The sequence below is a fragment of the Equus przewalskii genome, unplaced genomic scaffold (genome assembly GCF_037783145.1).
Source record: "Equus przewalskii isolate Varuska unplaced genomic scaffold, EquPr2 ChrUn-12, whole genome shotgun sequence".
NCBI lineage: Eukaryota > Metazoa > Chordata > Mammalia > Perissodactyla > Equidae > Equus > Equus przewalskii.
This window is the reverse complement of record NW_027228749.1, coordinates 666,903-682,801: the sequence shown is the minus strand read 5'-3', so window position 1 is coordinate 682,801 and position 15,899 is coordinate 666,903. Positions and strand designations below refer to the sequence as shown.

Genomic DNA, 15,899 nt, shown 5'->3' with positions numbered 1-15,899 from the left:
CAGTTTCTCTCTTCCTTTCTCTCTGTCCTTCGCTGTTGCCAGGCAATAACGCTTTCCTTGGGTGTGGAACAGAAGGTAGGAGTGGGAGATAGATCCTTTTAACTTTCTAACCTTATTTATCTCAACCTGGGATATGGAAAATGAAAGAGTTGATAACAGTGATATCATTTCCCAAACCAACCAAGGGGAGTCCCATGTGAAGACACAGCCAGCCCACAAACCAAGCCTTACCAGCCTCACTCCACTTAGTTCTGCTTGTGACTCTTAGCCTATGCTGCCTTGTGGCATTACAGTTTTTGGAGGGACTATAAACTACAAACTGGTGTGGGGTGTGCTTTGTGGAACCAGTATAACTACTTTAACATTAGACCCTATCTTCTCAACCAGGCCATAAACTTCTGAAGTTGGGACCACAGAGTTTCTTAGCTTTTTGTAGCTCTATCACTTAGTATTATGCCCTGAATAGTGTAGGTGCTCCATAAAAGTCTGTGGGTGATGATGCCAGTAGCTAATCCCATGGAAAACCCAAACCACAGTGACAGAAATAGGGGCCTCAGATGACTAGAACACACAGGACCAGACCAAACATCAACGAGCAAACTGATCTTTAATTTGCTGACCTGGAAGGCTTGCTCTCCATCGTGGGCATGGGCCACAGCTATTTACACAGAATCATTGTACAATATTTACAGCAAGATGCTAGACACAGCATCATTCTGGATAGGCAAAGAAGGGGTAAGAACAGGCTAGGAAACAAAGCCCTGAAATCAAAGTGTAGCAGAAATCTGCAGGTATGAGCAGAGAGAAGGAAAAGGGCCAAGTCATGAGGGAGGTTGGTGAGGTAGATAGGAGGGAGGAAGAGGAAGCATCGAACCACCTCTGGTGCATGAGGGAAGAGTCTTCTGGGACATAAAGTCTTTAAAATTATGATTTGAAGTTTGAAGGGAGTAAAATCTGCCACAAGCCACCTTTGTGAAGAAAAAGAAGAAGGCAGTTAGAACCTTAGGGACCACACCTTCAACCTCCTCGACCCAAAAGTAATTCTGCTGCTGATTAAATTCGTAGGACAGGGAACTGAGAACATAAAAAAGAGATGCAGAGACAGAATCTTAAATAGACTTAAGAGAGACAAAGCAAAAAGAGTCAAGAGAGACACAGACAATACAACGGAGGAAAAGAACAAAAGCTCCAGTGGATCTGAACATCAGAATAGTCTTATTGACTTCACAAGTCACTCTTCCTCACCTCATCTTCCCCAAAGCCCCTCCCTCTACTCCTAAGTCTCTGGATTTTTAACTTTAACCAAGGAGTAGAGGTAGAATGAAGCTGGTACACCAGGGATGATCTAAGATTCCATCTTACCAATTCAGGTCCCCTCCTTATCTTGTACCAGAGTATCAGGGCTTGAGCCGTAGCCAAGGGCAGATTAGGGTGAGAATAGACAGGATGGAGGACATGAGGCCACAAAGCCCCACAATCCCAGGGCCACAGCGCCAGAGGCCTAGTTTGTCCAGTGGAATGAAGAGATCACAGGCATTTCTGACTACATCCAGCAGAAGTGGGGGATGACTTCGAAGGACCCGAGCCAGGAGCAGGACTCGGAGCCGAAACTTCAGAGCCAGTTGGGGCAGGCCTCCTCCTGGAGCCCCTGGACCCCCAGATCCCCTCATTTCAATTCCTCCTGGGACTCCTCCTCCAGAACCCTTCAGTCGCCGGCTACAAGCTGAAGACTCTTGTTCCATCAGAAGGCGAATCTCATAAGCATCACGGCTCAAGTTCATGATGAGGGAAAACAGATAGTACCTGGGATGTATAGGACAGAAGGGTCATTAAGGAAGGGCATGTATATCCATTCAGCATATCCAACAGAAGACTTAAATATTGTTTTTCCCATAATGCAAAGGGATTACACATTAGAACACCAGAAGTGAATGCTATTAACCACTACTAGAAATGTTCTCCCACCTTTCTGTAACATGTGTTTATGTGATCCTGGCTTAAAATGCATGAGTATCATCAACTCTTCCAAGATCAACCTCAAATTTCACTTTTCCACTTGGCAACCCATTAGCACACGCACACATTCAACTTCAACTATAATAGTGCAAATTTGTTTTGAAAGAACAAGCTTCAGTTGTTTCAGAGACTCAAGACATATTATAGAACATTTAAATCCAATCTTTTTGTTAAAAAAAAAAAAGTGAGGGGGCCGGCCCCGTGGCCCAGTGGTTAAGTTCATGCACTTCGCTGCAGGCGGCCCAGTGTTTCATCAGTTCGAATCCTGGGTGTGGACATGGCACCGCTCATCAAGCCATGCTGAGGTGGCGTCCCACATGCCACAACTAGAAGGACCCACAACTAAAAATATACAACTATGTACTGGGGGGCTTTGGGGAGAAAAAGGAAAAAAATAAAATCTTTAAAAAAAAAAAAGTGAGGCCCAGAGGTGTTAAGCAGCTTGTCAAATGTGTCAGATTATAAATTCCTTAAGAACAGTCTATGTTTTTGATTTTTAATCCACCCTGACAACAGAGGTCTGTACTCAATATAATTTTCCTACCTCCAAAATACATCTTGAATTTAACCACACCTCTTTATTACGCTCCACCACTACAGTCTAAGCCACCATTATCTCTTGCTTGAACTACTCCTTTAGTCTTTTAATTGGTCTCTCCAGGGCCACTCTTGCCCCTCTACCTCCAGCAATCTAATTTCATATAGTAGCTGGCATAAACGTAAATCACATCATTACTCCCCTTCTCAAAACCCTCCATGGTTTCCTTCCTATCATATTTAGAATAAAATCTAGACATCTTAGGCTTACAGAAGTCAACATCTGACCCTGCCTCTCTAACTCCATCATGTACCATTCTTTCCCTCAATCACTGGGCTCCAACCACATTAGTTTCTTTCTATATTTTAATCCCATCAAGCTTATTCCTGTTTTAGGACATTTACACTACCTAGTCTCTCTACCTGGAATATTCTTCCTCCAAAATCTTCACATGGTTGGCTCTTTCTTGCTCTTTGGCTCTGAGTTTAAATGTCACCTCTTCAGAGAGGACTTCTCTGACCCCCCTTTCTACAATAGCAAGCCATTTACTTTCTACCACATGATCCTATTTTAATTTCCTGCATGGCACTTACCACTATCTCATATTTTTCTTATTTATTGTTTCTTTGTTTGTCTCCTCCCATTACAATGTAAACTCCATAGGAACAAGGACCTTCTTGGTCTTTACCACTGTATTGCTTTGTCTAGACCAGTGCCTGCCAAGTAGTAAGAACTTGATAAATATTTGTTGAATGAAATGAATAAAGATGGCATATAAACTCTTCTAAGGAGTTGCTTTTCCATGCCACTCCAGTCATGCCTCTGCCCCCACCCCTCATATATCCTAAGCTATGTTATAGCTGTAAATCACTGAGAAAGATGAGAAAAGCAAGACATAAATAGAGATAGAAAGATGCTAATATGATGTAAAAGAACAAAGAGAATCATAGAGAAGCAAAAAACAAATATGGATGATATTTATACAGATAATTTTATTCCCAAATCACATTTCTCTCCACCTTCACTACCAGCCAGCTCCTCAGTCCAAGCTAACATCATCTCTTGGCCATATTAGGGCATCTCCTCCTCTTTTGCCCTACTGCAATCCCTTTTCCACACTGCAGCAAGAGAGATCTTCTCTAAACACAATTTGAATCACATCACATCCCTGTTCAGAATCCATTGTACTTCGTATAAAATTTCAACAAAACTAAACAAACAAACAAAAATCTTACCTTTGCTTAAAATGCTTTGCATGAATGATCTAGCCCCTATCAAACCTCTCCAGTTTGAACCTATGCCCTCTACTTGATACTGTCCATCACACTGGCTTTCTTTATATTTCTCTAATCCCCCAAAGTCTTTCTTGGTTCAAGGTCTTAAAATATGCTATTTTCTATTTGGAAAGGTCTTCTCTGCCACTGTTTGCTTTGTCTAACTCCTACTTGGACTTCAGGTCTCACCTAACATATTACTTTCTCAAAGAGTTCTTCCCTGACCTTTCAATCTAATCTCCTTGTTATATCTCATAACACCCTGTACTTTTCCTTGCTATATCTGGTTTGGTCATTATTTGTTTTAATATCTGACTCCCCACTAGACTAGAAGCTTCATGAGAGCAGGAACCATATCTGTTTGGCTCTTTGCTTTATTCTCTGGCCCACTGTAAGCACTTACTAAATATTTTTAGAATGAATAAATGAGCAGGCAGTGAGGGGCATAACCTGTGGTATAACAGAAGCAGAATTAAAGCAATATAATAACTTATCTCACCCAGTCTTAGTCATTCATCATGGAAGAGCACCTATCTTCCATCTGCCCCCATTCATTATTTTCTGATAGTTTAAGATCTAAATGAAGATTGGAAATCAAGACCGGAAGATTTATTAAGATGCGAATATTCTGGGAAGACCCTGAGAGATCTTTTTCTCATAAAAGGCAAGCTATTCAGTATGGAGAATACAAAAGGTCTTGTTGGATAAAAGGATATCAAACCTGAATGAACGCTGGGCCCACTTCTCCTGATCCACACGGGGAGCTAGTCCAGATTTTCCAGCCCACAGGACATTGTCACAGGCGAAGTACAAAGCTCGATTGAGGTGACTAACAGTGATGCAGAATCTCAGGACAACATCGGATAGGTGCACAGCTCGTTTGGCTGACTCAAGGGCATCTGCTGAGTTACCCAGGCGTAGAACTTGTAGGGATTAGCAAGGGAAAACAAGGATTTGGAAGGAGAGAGACAAACAGAGGGCAACACACAGTGAAAGAGAGAAAGCAAGAATATGAAAGTCGAGCAAGTGATAGAAACAATAACAGACAATTTTTAAAAAGAGCAGAAACACTTCTTTCTTTTTGACTTCAAAATTTAAATAATTTGGGGCTGGCCCCGTGGCCGAGTGGTTGGGTTCGCGCGCTCCGCTGCAGGCGGCCCAGTGTTTCGTTGGTTCGAATCCTGGGCGCGGACATGGCACTGCTCATCAGACCACGCTGAGGCAGCGTCCCACATGCCACAACTAGAAGAACCCACAGCGAAGAATACACAACTATGTACCGGGGGGCTTTGGGGAGAAAAAGGAAAAAATAAAATCTTTAAAAAAAAAAAAATTTAAATAATTTGTGTCCTGGTTTAGTTTTCTCAAAATTGCCCCATTCTCTCCAAACCTTTATTACTCTTTTACCCCTGCTCTCTTATCTCAATTGGGAGGCATGCAAAGGATAAAACCACAGATCCAAATGAGGGAGACGAACTGCCAGAGAAGGTCAAAAACAGGAAGGGGAGACTAAGGCAGAATAGCTGGGGATGGAAGAAGTGCTGGGGTAATACAAGGGAAGGCGCAGTTACTTACGCTTTCTTCCTAGGCTCAGATGACCCTCCAGTTGTCGAATCTGTTTCTGTAACTCAGGACTGGCTCCATGTTTCTGCAGTGCATGGCCAAGAAGGGAGCAAGCATACTGGGCAGCTCTAGAGGAGAGGACAGGCAAGGTGAGGTGGAGATCTCCCTAATCTCCCCGTCAAAAACGCCCTCCAAAAGGCCAGTGATGGACTTCCTCTTTTCCCTCTTTGAGATGATACCCCTTCCTCCTCTTCATGCCCGTATCTCACCGTTTCTCCTCCAGGCCAGGGGAAGGGAAAGGCATACAGCATAAAAAGAAGCTTAGAAGGGGATGGGGAGCACTACTTAAGAGTTGAAAAATAAGAGACTTGACAATAATGAGGTCCGAAGAGGATGGCGGAGGCAGGAGGGGGTCCATGACAAGCACATCAATGTGAGCAGTATGTGATATGTGAGGGAATGAGGAACAGTTGGAGGGCAGATTATTCTTTAGTTGAACTACGAAATTTCAAGACCCCTGTAGCTGAATCGAGACCATAACACAGAGCGGAGGCAGAGCTGTTCCCGGGTGACAGTAGGCTGAGGGGACACGGAGACTTGTAGCGCCTCCTTTGCTGGGGGTGGCAGAGTCCGGGTCGCTATCCATCGCGGGGCGAACTCTCCTCATTCCACCACCGCCCAGTGAGGAAACTGTTGGTCTTATGTGGACACGGCAACCCTGAGCGGCCTCCCCACTGGCCTACTCGTGCCTCAGTTTCCCCATCTTTCCCGTGAGCAGAAACGAATCTCACGGCCTGCTCAAATCAGCTCCTAGAGGTCCATCTGGGCCCCCGTAGCCCGAGTTGACCCTTTTTGACCCCGGTAGTATGAACTGACCTCGCCTCACGTGGACCTTCCTCTGCCCGTCCTCCCCCCCATTCCTATTCAGGCCGCACCTACACAGTCGCTCCCGGGCTTGGCTCTGAGCACTGAAGCGGACCCAGGCGTCCATGACAGCGGCAGCCGCGGCTCCGCAGCCCCACTCCTTCTCCACTTCCCGCCCCTAGTCACGCCTCCACGACGACCCAACGGTGCCTCGCGAGGGACAAACATCGTCAGAAAAGAAAGCGAGTGGAGCCGGCCCCTGAAGCGAAATTCCAGAACGAGAAGCGCTTCCCTGGGCTACACCCGTGTGTTTTTGTGCGTGTCTCTGTCAGAGCGTCCTCTTATCAGATGCTCTCTACTTCCTAACCACGCCTCAAAGGGCACATTCCTCTTTAAGTATTCTGGACCAAGGGCGGGGCCTGCAGGAGTAGGGGCGGGGCGAGAAGTCGCCACTGGGATCTCTGTGGCGGCTGGAATAGGGTTTCCTCCCGGGGTGCGTCCAGCAGAACACCCCCAACACACACGCCCGCACGTTCTGGCCGAATCCAGGCTCTAGGGACTAAAGAGGTCTATGAAAGTAGAAGTCAGCACTAGATCCCTGTTCTCCGCAGGTCCCTGACTGTTGAACAGGTGACCTGCATAATAAAGATGAAGACAGAGACAGAGACTTTACTGGACGAAATTCGCAAAAACCAGCTCCAAATCCTAAAAAGGGCGAAGAATCAGTGGCCGAAGCTAACCTCTTCATACCCACACCCCTTTTCCTTCTAGGCCACCATGTGTGCAGGCAACGGCACCCCTTGGGGGTCAGCTGCAGTGGAGGAGGTGTGGGGTGGATCAGGAGTAGAGATGGAGGATTCAGAGCTGCCCACGTTCTCAGCTGCAGCCAAGGTCCGAGTGGGAGTGACCATCGTGCTGTTTTTTTCTTCTGCTGGTGGGAACTTGGCCGTGCTGTGGTCAGTGACGCGGCCGCAACCCAGCCAACTCAGCCCCTCTCCAGTGCGGCGACTCTTTGCCCATTTAGCAGCTGCCGACTTACTGGTCACTTTTGTGGTTACGCCCCTAGATGCCACCTGGAATATCACTGTTCAGTGGCTGGCCGGGGATATTGCATGTCGGACACTCATATTCCTGAAACTAATGGCCATTTATGCCGCAGCTTTCCTGACTATGGTCATTGGGCTGGACCGCCAGGCAGCAGTACTCCACCCACTTAGACCCCGCTCAGCTGGAAGGAAACTTCTGGGGGCAGCCTGGGGACTTAGTTTCCTGCTTGCCTTGCCCCAGGTGAGTAACCTGTGGGGACTCAGGGCTAGACCGTATAAGAATTGGGGTACACAGCGTGAGCCTCCGGAGTCAAGGGGTGTGCTTGGCCGTGCTCAACCGTTAAACCTCAGCGGGAGCCTGTGCTCTCTTTTGCAAGTTAAGATCACTGCAGGTTAATTTGTATCTCTGTAAAGAGGGTACCTCTTGAAAACAGTATCCTGTATCTGTGCCTCTTCCTTCAGCTTTGTTTTACTACACTTAACTTCCACCCCTTTGCATCCTCCCAGTCCCAGCTTTCTCAGGAAATTGTTGCTGAAATACTCTAGGGCAGGGAGGTCTGCTAACAAGCCCGTGAAGTCAGGGGCTTTGGGTAAAACTTTGTGGTACACTCATTCATCAATTTAAAAGATAATGCGCATCATCCCCAGGCACACTCAAATGCTCTATCAAGGATACAGCCACAAAGTCCTGCCTTCAAGAAATTTATAGGCTAGTGCAGGAGACAAATTGGTATGCAATTACAATACAGTGTGTAGTCAAGTGTTACGCTAAAGGTAAGCAGAAGGAGCTAAAGAACAAGGGTGGGGGAGGTGACTGACCCACTCTTGGACTGTCAGGGAAAGCTTCCTAGAGATGTTAAAATTTGATTCCTGACAGGTGTTAGACAAGTTAAAGCAAGAGGAGGGTAGACTGTAAAGGATCTCGTGGTTGCAGCTAAAGTTGAGGGCTACAAAATGGTACGTAATGAGCCTGGAGGGTAAGGATGGGCCAGATCACAAATATTAAGTTTGTACTTTATCCTGAAGGCAGTAAGAGACACTTAAGTAAAAGGTGGAGAGTAATATAATCAGATTTCTATTTTTTACTCTGGCTTTTTGTGGAATGGGTCAAAACCAGGGAAAAAAGAGAGCATCAGAACTTAAGTACTAGTTAACCAAATCTCAATATTGAAAATGAGCTAGAAATCTAGAAAAAAGCTAAATATGAAGCAGTTCCCTCAAAACAAAAACCACTAGCACCATCGGGGGGGAGGGGCTAGAGGAGCATCTGAGACTAGGATTAGGATTAAGTCTGTAAGGGTCTAAGAGGGCTATGATTTCAGATGATACACTAGAGTCAGATTTAAGATTTGATCCTTAAATCCTCAAATATTAGAAATATAAATACATGTATGTTCATATACATATGAAGCAAATTTTAGATGTGGACTGGGAATTAGAAGCCTGTTTTTGTTGCATTGTTTGCTTGTTTTACTTTGCTTTGTTTTTGGGGGGTTGTTTTTTTTTTGAGTCTAGGCGCTACCACTAACTAGCTGTGACTGGCTAAATCATACTTGAAATCCATGGGCCATAAAATGATGGAATAGGAGAGGAATTTCACCCTTTCACACAGGCTGACAATCTGACAATAATTGCAATCTCCATTTGCTTCAGTGGCAAACTAGTGGTGAGATATGTGCAAAGGTGGTATTTTTGGTTCCACGTTAGCATCCCCTTGTATAAATGCTGCATTGCCCATATGCTGTATTTAAAATACGTGTCAATAAACTTTTTTTTTTTTTAAGTGTGGTGTTAGTGTGGTGGGTGAGTATTGGGGTAGTTAGAAATTTTTTTATAGGCTCAAGTTTCCAAGTATCAGAAGCGGTTGAGAGAAAGGTTTCTACAGTAGGTGGTAAATTGCATATCAAATAGGGGAAAGGTGGGACAGAAGCAGGGCTAAGGACCAAGTTATAAGTCCAAAAGCCTTGGCTATTTTGAAACCCCTTCTCACAATGTCTCAAGTACTTCTAGGCATAGTGCAAAAAAAACCCCAGAAGTATATGGACTCAAGATAGGGAAAGAGGAGAGACTACTCCCCAACTAGCTCAGAGTAGCCTGATGGTAACTCCAAGCAGTTTATAAAATTGTATGTCTATGGCTGATACTATTCACCTTTCCTAAAAGTCCCTCATGCCTGCTAAAATGACTTTCCCAAATGCCTTATATCTAGGAATCTGATAGCTACTGGGCTTGTCTTTCTCAAATAATCTACCTTACCTGAACCAAAGTACTAACCCTGAAGCTCTAAACTGAAAAATACTCTACTAATTCAAATAAAAAAATCCAACAATTTACCAAAAAGGGGGAGCGTTGGCCAACAGCATTTTGAAAATGTTAAAATTTATTATTTAACATTATTTCACCATTATAGTTATTGTATGTAAGACTATTACTAAAGGTCACTTCACAGAGTAGCTGCAAAACGGCCTGAACTTTTAGCAGCACCCATTTTATACAAGATTTCTTTTTTCCACAGAATTAATCAGTCAAATCAGGAAATTCATTTTGGCTAAAAATGTTGGTGAGGTGGTAGAGATATCTTTTTTGTAAAGTGCAATGTTTGAATATATGGGAAGGCAGGATTTTTTAAGTCCCAGGATTTAACAAACTTAATGGTTAGCTCCATAGTCTACGGGGAAGATAGGGATTTTCAAGATACATTTCTAACCTTTTAAAAACGGCATCATGGATGAACCGCTGCTTAGCACTGCATTGCTCTGCACAGAATTAAGGATGGACTGGAAGGAGACAGTGTGACATTGGTGGGTAGGTTGAAGGGGAGGGGAAGAGGGACCAGTTCTAACAGTCCTTAAATCCACTCCAGCTGTTCCTGTTCCATACTGTCCGCCGAGCTGGCCCAGTCTCCTTCACTCAATGTATCACCAAAGGCAGCTTCAAGGCTCGATGGCAAGAGACCACCTATAACCTCTTCTCACCTTCTGCTGCCTTTTTCTGCTGCCACTCACTACTATGACCATCTGCTACAGCCGCATTGTCCTCAGTGTGTCCAGTCCCCAGACAAGGAAAGGGAACTGTGGTGAGACTCCAATCCCCTGGCCCTAATCCATACCCTTAAGCTATTGCCTCTACCCTCATTTATTTATCTGATAGCCATCTATCATATAGCTGTGACAAAACAAAAATGAGATCCTAACCATATCTCTAGCACCTGATGCTGCACATAATTTTACTGAATGCCTTCAAGTCTAACCAGCCTCTAACCATCCTCTGAAGCTGAGTTAGCTGGGCAAGGATTAAGGAGAAAGGTGATCAGTATTCTCCTTTACTTTTGGACACGATCAAATCTTAAAGTAGACTTAGTACCTTCATATAACAGAGCACCTCAATCAAAACCTTTTCTCCAGCATATATGTCATAATCCCTGGTGGGGAGGGGAGCACAGATTCACAGGTTGGGAAGGCAAAGAGGATTTGCAGCATTACCTCCTGTTTACAGCATTCTCTTCCTTGTAGGGTGAGAGCTCCATCTAACTATCTCTGCCTATCAGTTCACCCTAAACTCAGTTCAGAAGCTGAGTGGTTCTGAATTTGAGTATATTTTCTAAATTCCCAGCCCCTGCCGGTGAATTTGCCCTCCGCCGCTCCTTAGACAATCGCTCCCATGTTTGTCTGCGGGCCCTGCAACTGGCCCTGCTTGTCTTGCTGACCTTCATCCTCTGCTGGACACCTTATTACCTGCTGGGTCTGTGGTACTGGTTCTCTCCCACCATGCTAACTGAAATCCCTCCCAGCCTCAGCCACATCCTTTTCCTCTTTGGCCTCCTCAGTGCTCCTCTGGATCCTCTCCTCTATGGGGCCTTCGCCCTTGGCTGCCGAAGAGGGCACCAAGAACTTATATAGACTCTTCCAGGGAAGGAGGGTCAGGGAGAATGCCCCGAAAGGAGATTCAAGCTCTTAGACAGCTGCAAGTACAAACAAATGTGGCAGGAAGAAGGGCAGGAGAAACAAAAGAGACGTTCCTATAACATCCATTTGCTCAGAACAGAGTATATAGAAAAAGAATAATTATTCTTTAATATCATGAGAACGTCTCACTTCTACCCGTGCTTTCTTACCTTCCAAGAAAAAGAAATACTAAGCAGTGTCTCTACTTTAACCGTAACTGAGACTTGAAACTATGTCTAACGTAGAAACTCACACAGAATTCAGTTTCTGGGAGAAGTATCTTCACAGTGACCTCATTCTGCCTTACTCTAAATAGTGCTTCAGAGCTTCCAATGTCAGAACAGAAAAATAACTTTAAATGTAGAAAACAAAAATGGGACATTTATTCAAAACTCAAACACTAAGCACATAGGGTAAGAGATTAAATATAAACATAGTGAGTTCCAGCCCAGCCCTATTTCTCTAAGGCTGCATGGTCAAATGGGAACTCTGGAGAGACCACCTGGACAACAGATCTTGTCAGCGACGCCTCCGGTCTGGACTCCTGCTGCGTCTTCGGCCACCTCTAGGGAAAAGGAAGGGGGAAGTCCATCAGAGGGACATAATACAAAGTCCTTATTCTGTTTCGTTCACATTCCCTTTACCAAGATAGTGTTTGCCCTCTCCACTTTACCTCCTCTTGCCCTTGGGTGGACCCCGAACAAAACACCAGTCCACGCTGATTGGCTGTCCCATCAAATCCTGGCCATTGAGTCCTTCCATAGCAGCCTGAGCCTCTTTATACGTTTCATACTCAACTAGAGTATACCCCTGGAGCAAGGGAAAAGACAGATATCAAAACCCTCCTATTCCACCAAACATCACTGAGTATCTTCTTCCTCAAATCTAAATTCATATTCAAATAGAAAAATCTATAAATTTTAAACAATGAATGTAAATCATATATACCTACTGTATATACAACGTGTCTATTTCTGTCTCTCTTTGCTGTGTCTAACAAAATCAATTTCCAATGTCATTTTATTTCAACTTTGCTTTTGCCCAACCACAGCAAACACGAGAGAACTACCAATGATGTCTAAAGGTTATGGGGGAAGAGGCAATGGACTGTCACTTAGGATACCTTCAGGTATCCTGTACGCCTGTCCAAGTTGAGGTGGATGTTTTTTATTTCCCCATACTCTGCAAATTTGTCATGGATGTCTTCTTCGGTGGCTTCCTCATGGACTCCAGTGACAAAGAGAATCCAGCCTTCAACAGCTGTTGGGGAAGGGAAGGAGGTTGTTTGAGTACATGAGAGAAAAACTTCAAACAAGATCACAGGAGCAGAGTGAGTGTGCCGACTCCAGAGATTGGTTAAGCTATCTCTGACCCCATTCCTACTGGGTTTTATTTTATTGGTCTCTAATTCTCTACAAACACTGATCCCTACAGGCTCCATTTTACTTACAGCGTTGTGGTCCGGGTTCATCACCATCTTGCTCCACACTGTCATAATCCTCACGCATCCGCGCTCGTGACCCCTCTTCTATAAGGAACACACACGAGATCACTGGAAATCCTCCTCCCACTGTTTCACATGAGTCGGAACGGGAACGCCAAAACTCGTAGCTCTCGCCATTCTGGACCCCATTTTTCCCACAAACACTCACCCGAGCCAAAGCCACGGCCCTTCCGTTTCTTCGCTTTTTCTTTTAGTTTGTGGATGCTCTCTGGAACCCCAGAAGTGAAACAATGAAATAAGACAACATTTATTTAAAACAACAGTCTCTTTCCCAAGACATTATCTGAAAGTCGGCCCCACCACCTCCAGTCCCAGTCCCTTCCCTGTCCCGCCCCCATCCCTCCCGAAGGGGGTGGAGTCTCTAATCCAACCGAAACCCAGTTCCCCGGCTCCCATCCTCCCTGCCGGGGAGAAGGGAGATTATGTTTTCGTATTACGCCCTTCTCTCGCACCTTCCCCGCTTCCCGCAGCTGCCTCCACTGTCCTCACCGTCCCCATCCTCATCCATGGCGAAATCCTCGCCCCCAGCCTCATGAAGATCCAGCACGTCCGCCATCTTGCCTTCGTTCTAACTCTCGTCCGTGCCGCTCAGGCACTAGGCACCTCGGGAAACTGTCGCGGAGAGGAAAGGTCGCCAGTCAAGTTGACCAATGAAAAGCTAACTCTAAGTCCCGCCTCCGGCGCGGTGAAAGTACGAAAATAGAGGCCGGCCTAGTTCGGGAAGATACCGGAAGTGTGCCTGTAGCCATCTTGAGCAGGTCGTGAGCTGAAAGCAGGTCGCGAGCTGAAAGCAGTGAGGGACAAGCTGGGGGATGGGCGGAGTTAGCGGATTCCTCTTAAGTAGGACGGCCGACGAGAACTACTACTGACGGTGAAGCCCAGCTTAATTTCTTTACCAGAGGGTTGCTTTCTGTCTCTTTTCACCCCATACTAGGAAATTGAAGTTGAAGAAAGTTTTTCTGTCAAAACTTCCAGGCCTGTACCTGTTCCGAGGAGCAGCCGGATCTGTGATGGAAGCCTTTTTAAAAAATAGTTCAGTCAGCGATGCTAGCTCAAAAAGCTGCCTCTGGAACGTACGGCAGCACGAAATTTCTCCCTCAAGGAAACCAGCAGACCTAGTTGTCCGTGAAACCATTGGTGAGCAGATAACTGTTTTCTTTTAAAGATAAACTCTGAAACTCTTCCCACCACCTCTGGGAATTAAAAAATAGTCATGGCTTTAAACAGAATAGGGGATTTAAAGTTTCTCTGAAGATAGTACAGGTATTTCACGTTCAAAAATCTACGCGTCCAGGCAAAACCCATATTGCCCCAAAATTCTGGAATCCCAATGTAGCCCTTAAACAATAGTAGACTGCAGATTCACTTATTTATTAAACAGTTATGAATGCCTACATGTGTGTCTAATATTAGCGGAGGTGCTGGCAATACAAGGAAAAATCAATGCGTTATCAACAATCACTTTATTATGAAAATCACTTACATCACATTATGAAAGTGATAATTGCTATCACAAAGTGCTATGGCAGTACAAAGAAAGTTTCTAATAGGACTGGAGTAAGGAGAGTCCATGTAAAGTAGGGCTTCTGTTTGAACCAGGCTTTAAGGCTGGGTAGTTTTCCAGGCAAAGCAGTTATATTAAGACTAAGACACTAACCCATTGTGCACAATAGGTAGTGTGATCTTTCTAAAAATCAGTTGGTGACATCCCTGCTAAAAACCTTTCCTTGACTTATTTTTGCACTTAGAATAAAATTCAAGCTCACACAGTCAGCTCTGTTTATGTTTCCAACCTCTTCCACCATTCTTCCCTCTCACCCATTAAGCTCTCCCTACACTTTCCCTCAACTATGTTGTACTCTTTCCCATCTCAAGACTTTTGCAACTTTTTGTCCCTGATGCTCTTATTGAGCTCTTCACATGGCTAGTTCAACCTCATCCTTTAGGTTTCCCTAAAGTACTACCGTCACCTGAAGGCTCTTCTCTACCCTCCTATCCTTGACTCTGTTATTTCCTTCACAGAACTTAAATCTGAATCTTTAATTACCTTGTTTACTTTCTAACTTGTTTATTGTCTGTTTTTCCCAATAGAATGTAATCTATATGGCAGAGACTCTTATTTACAACTATATGCCCAAAGTTTAGAGCAATGCCTGGCTCACAGTAGACATCTGGTAAATACTTATTGAAGAATGGCAAGAAATTCTGTATGCTGTGTGACTAGGAAATAAAGCTGGAAATACAGTTTAGGGCCAAATTTTATGCCATGCTAAGGATTTTGAAATTTATCTTGTAGGCAAGAAATTTCTCTACTTCATGATTTTTAATTTTTGCCAATAGCCCCCATACTATTTTTTGATTACTGTTTTTCCTTAAATAGACTGACTTTTAAAGCAAATTGGCACTAAATTTAAATATCACTGCCATAAGTGGAAAACTTACATTTTTCTACTACAAATTCAGATAAAAGCATATCTAGAAAAAATGAAAAATATTTGCCCATCTATTACCTAAAATCATCTCAGGTAATACCAAGAGTTCACATATAAAACTTTGGAAAATGCTGCTAAAGTTAAAGATAACTAAGTGATGGTTTAGCAAAGGGGGTGGTACAGTCACACATATTTTAGAAATAAATCTGACAGTAGTGTGTAGGATGTTATGAATGAAGGCAGAGACTAGTTAGGAAGCTATTGCCGTGGTCTAGCCCAGAAACGATAGAGGACTGAACTAAGGCAGTAGATATGGACAAAAACAGATAGGAAATTTATATGGGAGGTAAACTCAATAGTAAGTGACTGATTAGATGACAGTAGGGAAGAGTTGAGGATGGATCTGGGGTTCTAGCTTAGATAACTGGGTAGATAATCCTATAACAGATGTGGGAAGTCAAAGAGGAGCATGTATGGAGAAATGGGTTTTATTTTGGGTATGTGAGTTCAAAAAATGGTGTCATATTCGGGTGGTGATGTCTAATGTGTGGAAATATAGATGTAACAGCTCAAAACAGGTTGGGGTAGAAGAGAGAGATTTGAGAATCATGTGTATGATGGACTTTAAGCCACCATAGTGGGTGAGATTGCCAGTGAAAATGGGTAGAGCTTGAGGAGAAAGGGCCAAAGACAAAATCCAGGCTCCTCAAATGTCTGG

The 15,899-nt window shown here is 44.3% G+C and overlaps 3 protein-coding genes across 8 annotated transcripts; 1 reads left to right on the top strand and 2 right to left on the bottom strand.

The window, feature by feature from the left end:
• Positions 1-590: 590 nt before the first annotated feature.
• On the bottom strand, positions 591-6,625 carry PEX11B (peroxisomal biogenesis factor 11 beta). 2 transcript variants are annotated; one of them, XM_008528234.2, is made up of 5 exons: positions 6,327-6,619; positions 5,404-5,519; positions 4,550-4,751; positions 1,363-1,803; positions 591-968 (listed from the first exon to the last, which is right to left on the bottom strand). In XM_008528234.2, exons 1-4 carry the CDS (start codon positions 6,380-6,382, stop codon positions 1,398-1,400), a joined length of 780 nt encoding a protein of 259 aa, XP_008526456.1. In that variant the 5' UTR covers positions 6,383-6,619; the 3' UTR covers positions 591-968; positions 1,363-1,397. The 2 variants fall into 2 exon arrangements, with proteins under 2 accessions (XP_008526456.1, XP_008526455.1); XM_008528233.2 differs by having other exon boundaries at positions 591-1,803; positions 6,327-6,625.
• Positions 6,626-6,893: 268 nt separating this feature from the next.
• Positions 6,894-11,463, top strand: LOC103556230 (gonadotropin-releasing hormone II receptor-like). The gene is given in 5 exon segments (XM_008528236.2): positions 6,894-7,542; positions 10,165-10,272; positions 10,275-10,377; positions 10,914-11,192; positions 11,195-11,463. Coding segments are annotated over 5 exon segments (1,131 nt in total). The 5' UTR covers positions 6,894-7,032; the 3' UTR covers positions 11,326-11,463.
• A 143-nt stretch (positions 11,464-11,606) lies between these two features.
• Positions 11,607-13,604, bottom strand: RBM8A (RNA binding motif protein 8A). 5 transcript variants are annotated; one of them, XM_070607591.1, is made up of 7 exons: positions 13,478-13,604; positions 13,239-13,361; positions 12,898-12,957; positions 12,696-12,773; positions 12,369-12,505; positions 11,919-12,055; positions 11,607-11,810 (listed from the first exon to the last, which is right to left on the bottom strand). In XM_070607591.1, the coding sequence occupies exons 2-7, from the start codon at positions 13,303-13,305 to the stop codon at positions 11,765-11,767; spliced, it is 525 nt and encodes a 174-aa protein (XP_070463692.1). In that variant the 5' UTR covers positions 13,306-13,361; positions 13,478-13,604; the 3' UTR covers positions 11,607-11,764. The 5 variants fall into 5 exon arrangements, with proteins under 5 accessions (XP_070463692.1, XP_008526462.1, XP_008526460.1 ...); XM_008528240.2 differs by lacking the exon at positions 13,478-13,604 and having other exon boundaries at positions 12,696-12,770; positions 13,239-13,380; XM_008528238.2 differs by lacking the exon at positions 13,478-13,604 and having other exon boundaries at positions 13,239-13,379.
• Between the last annotated feature and the right edge of the window lie 2,295 nt (positions 13,605-15,899).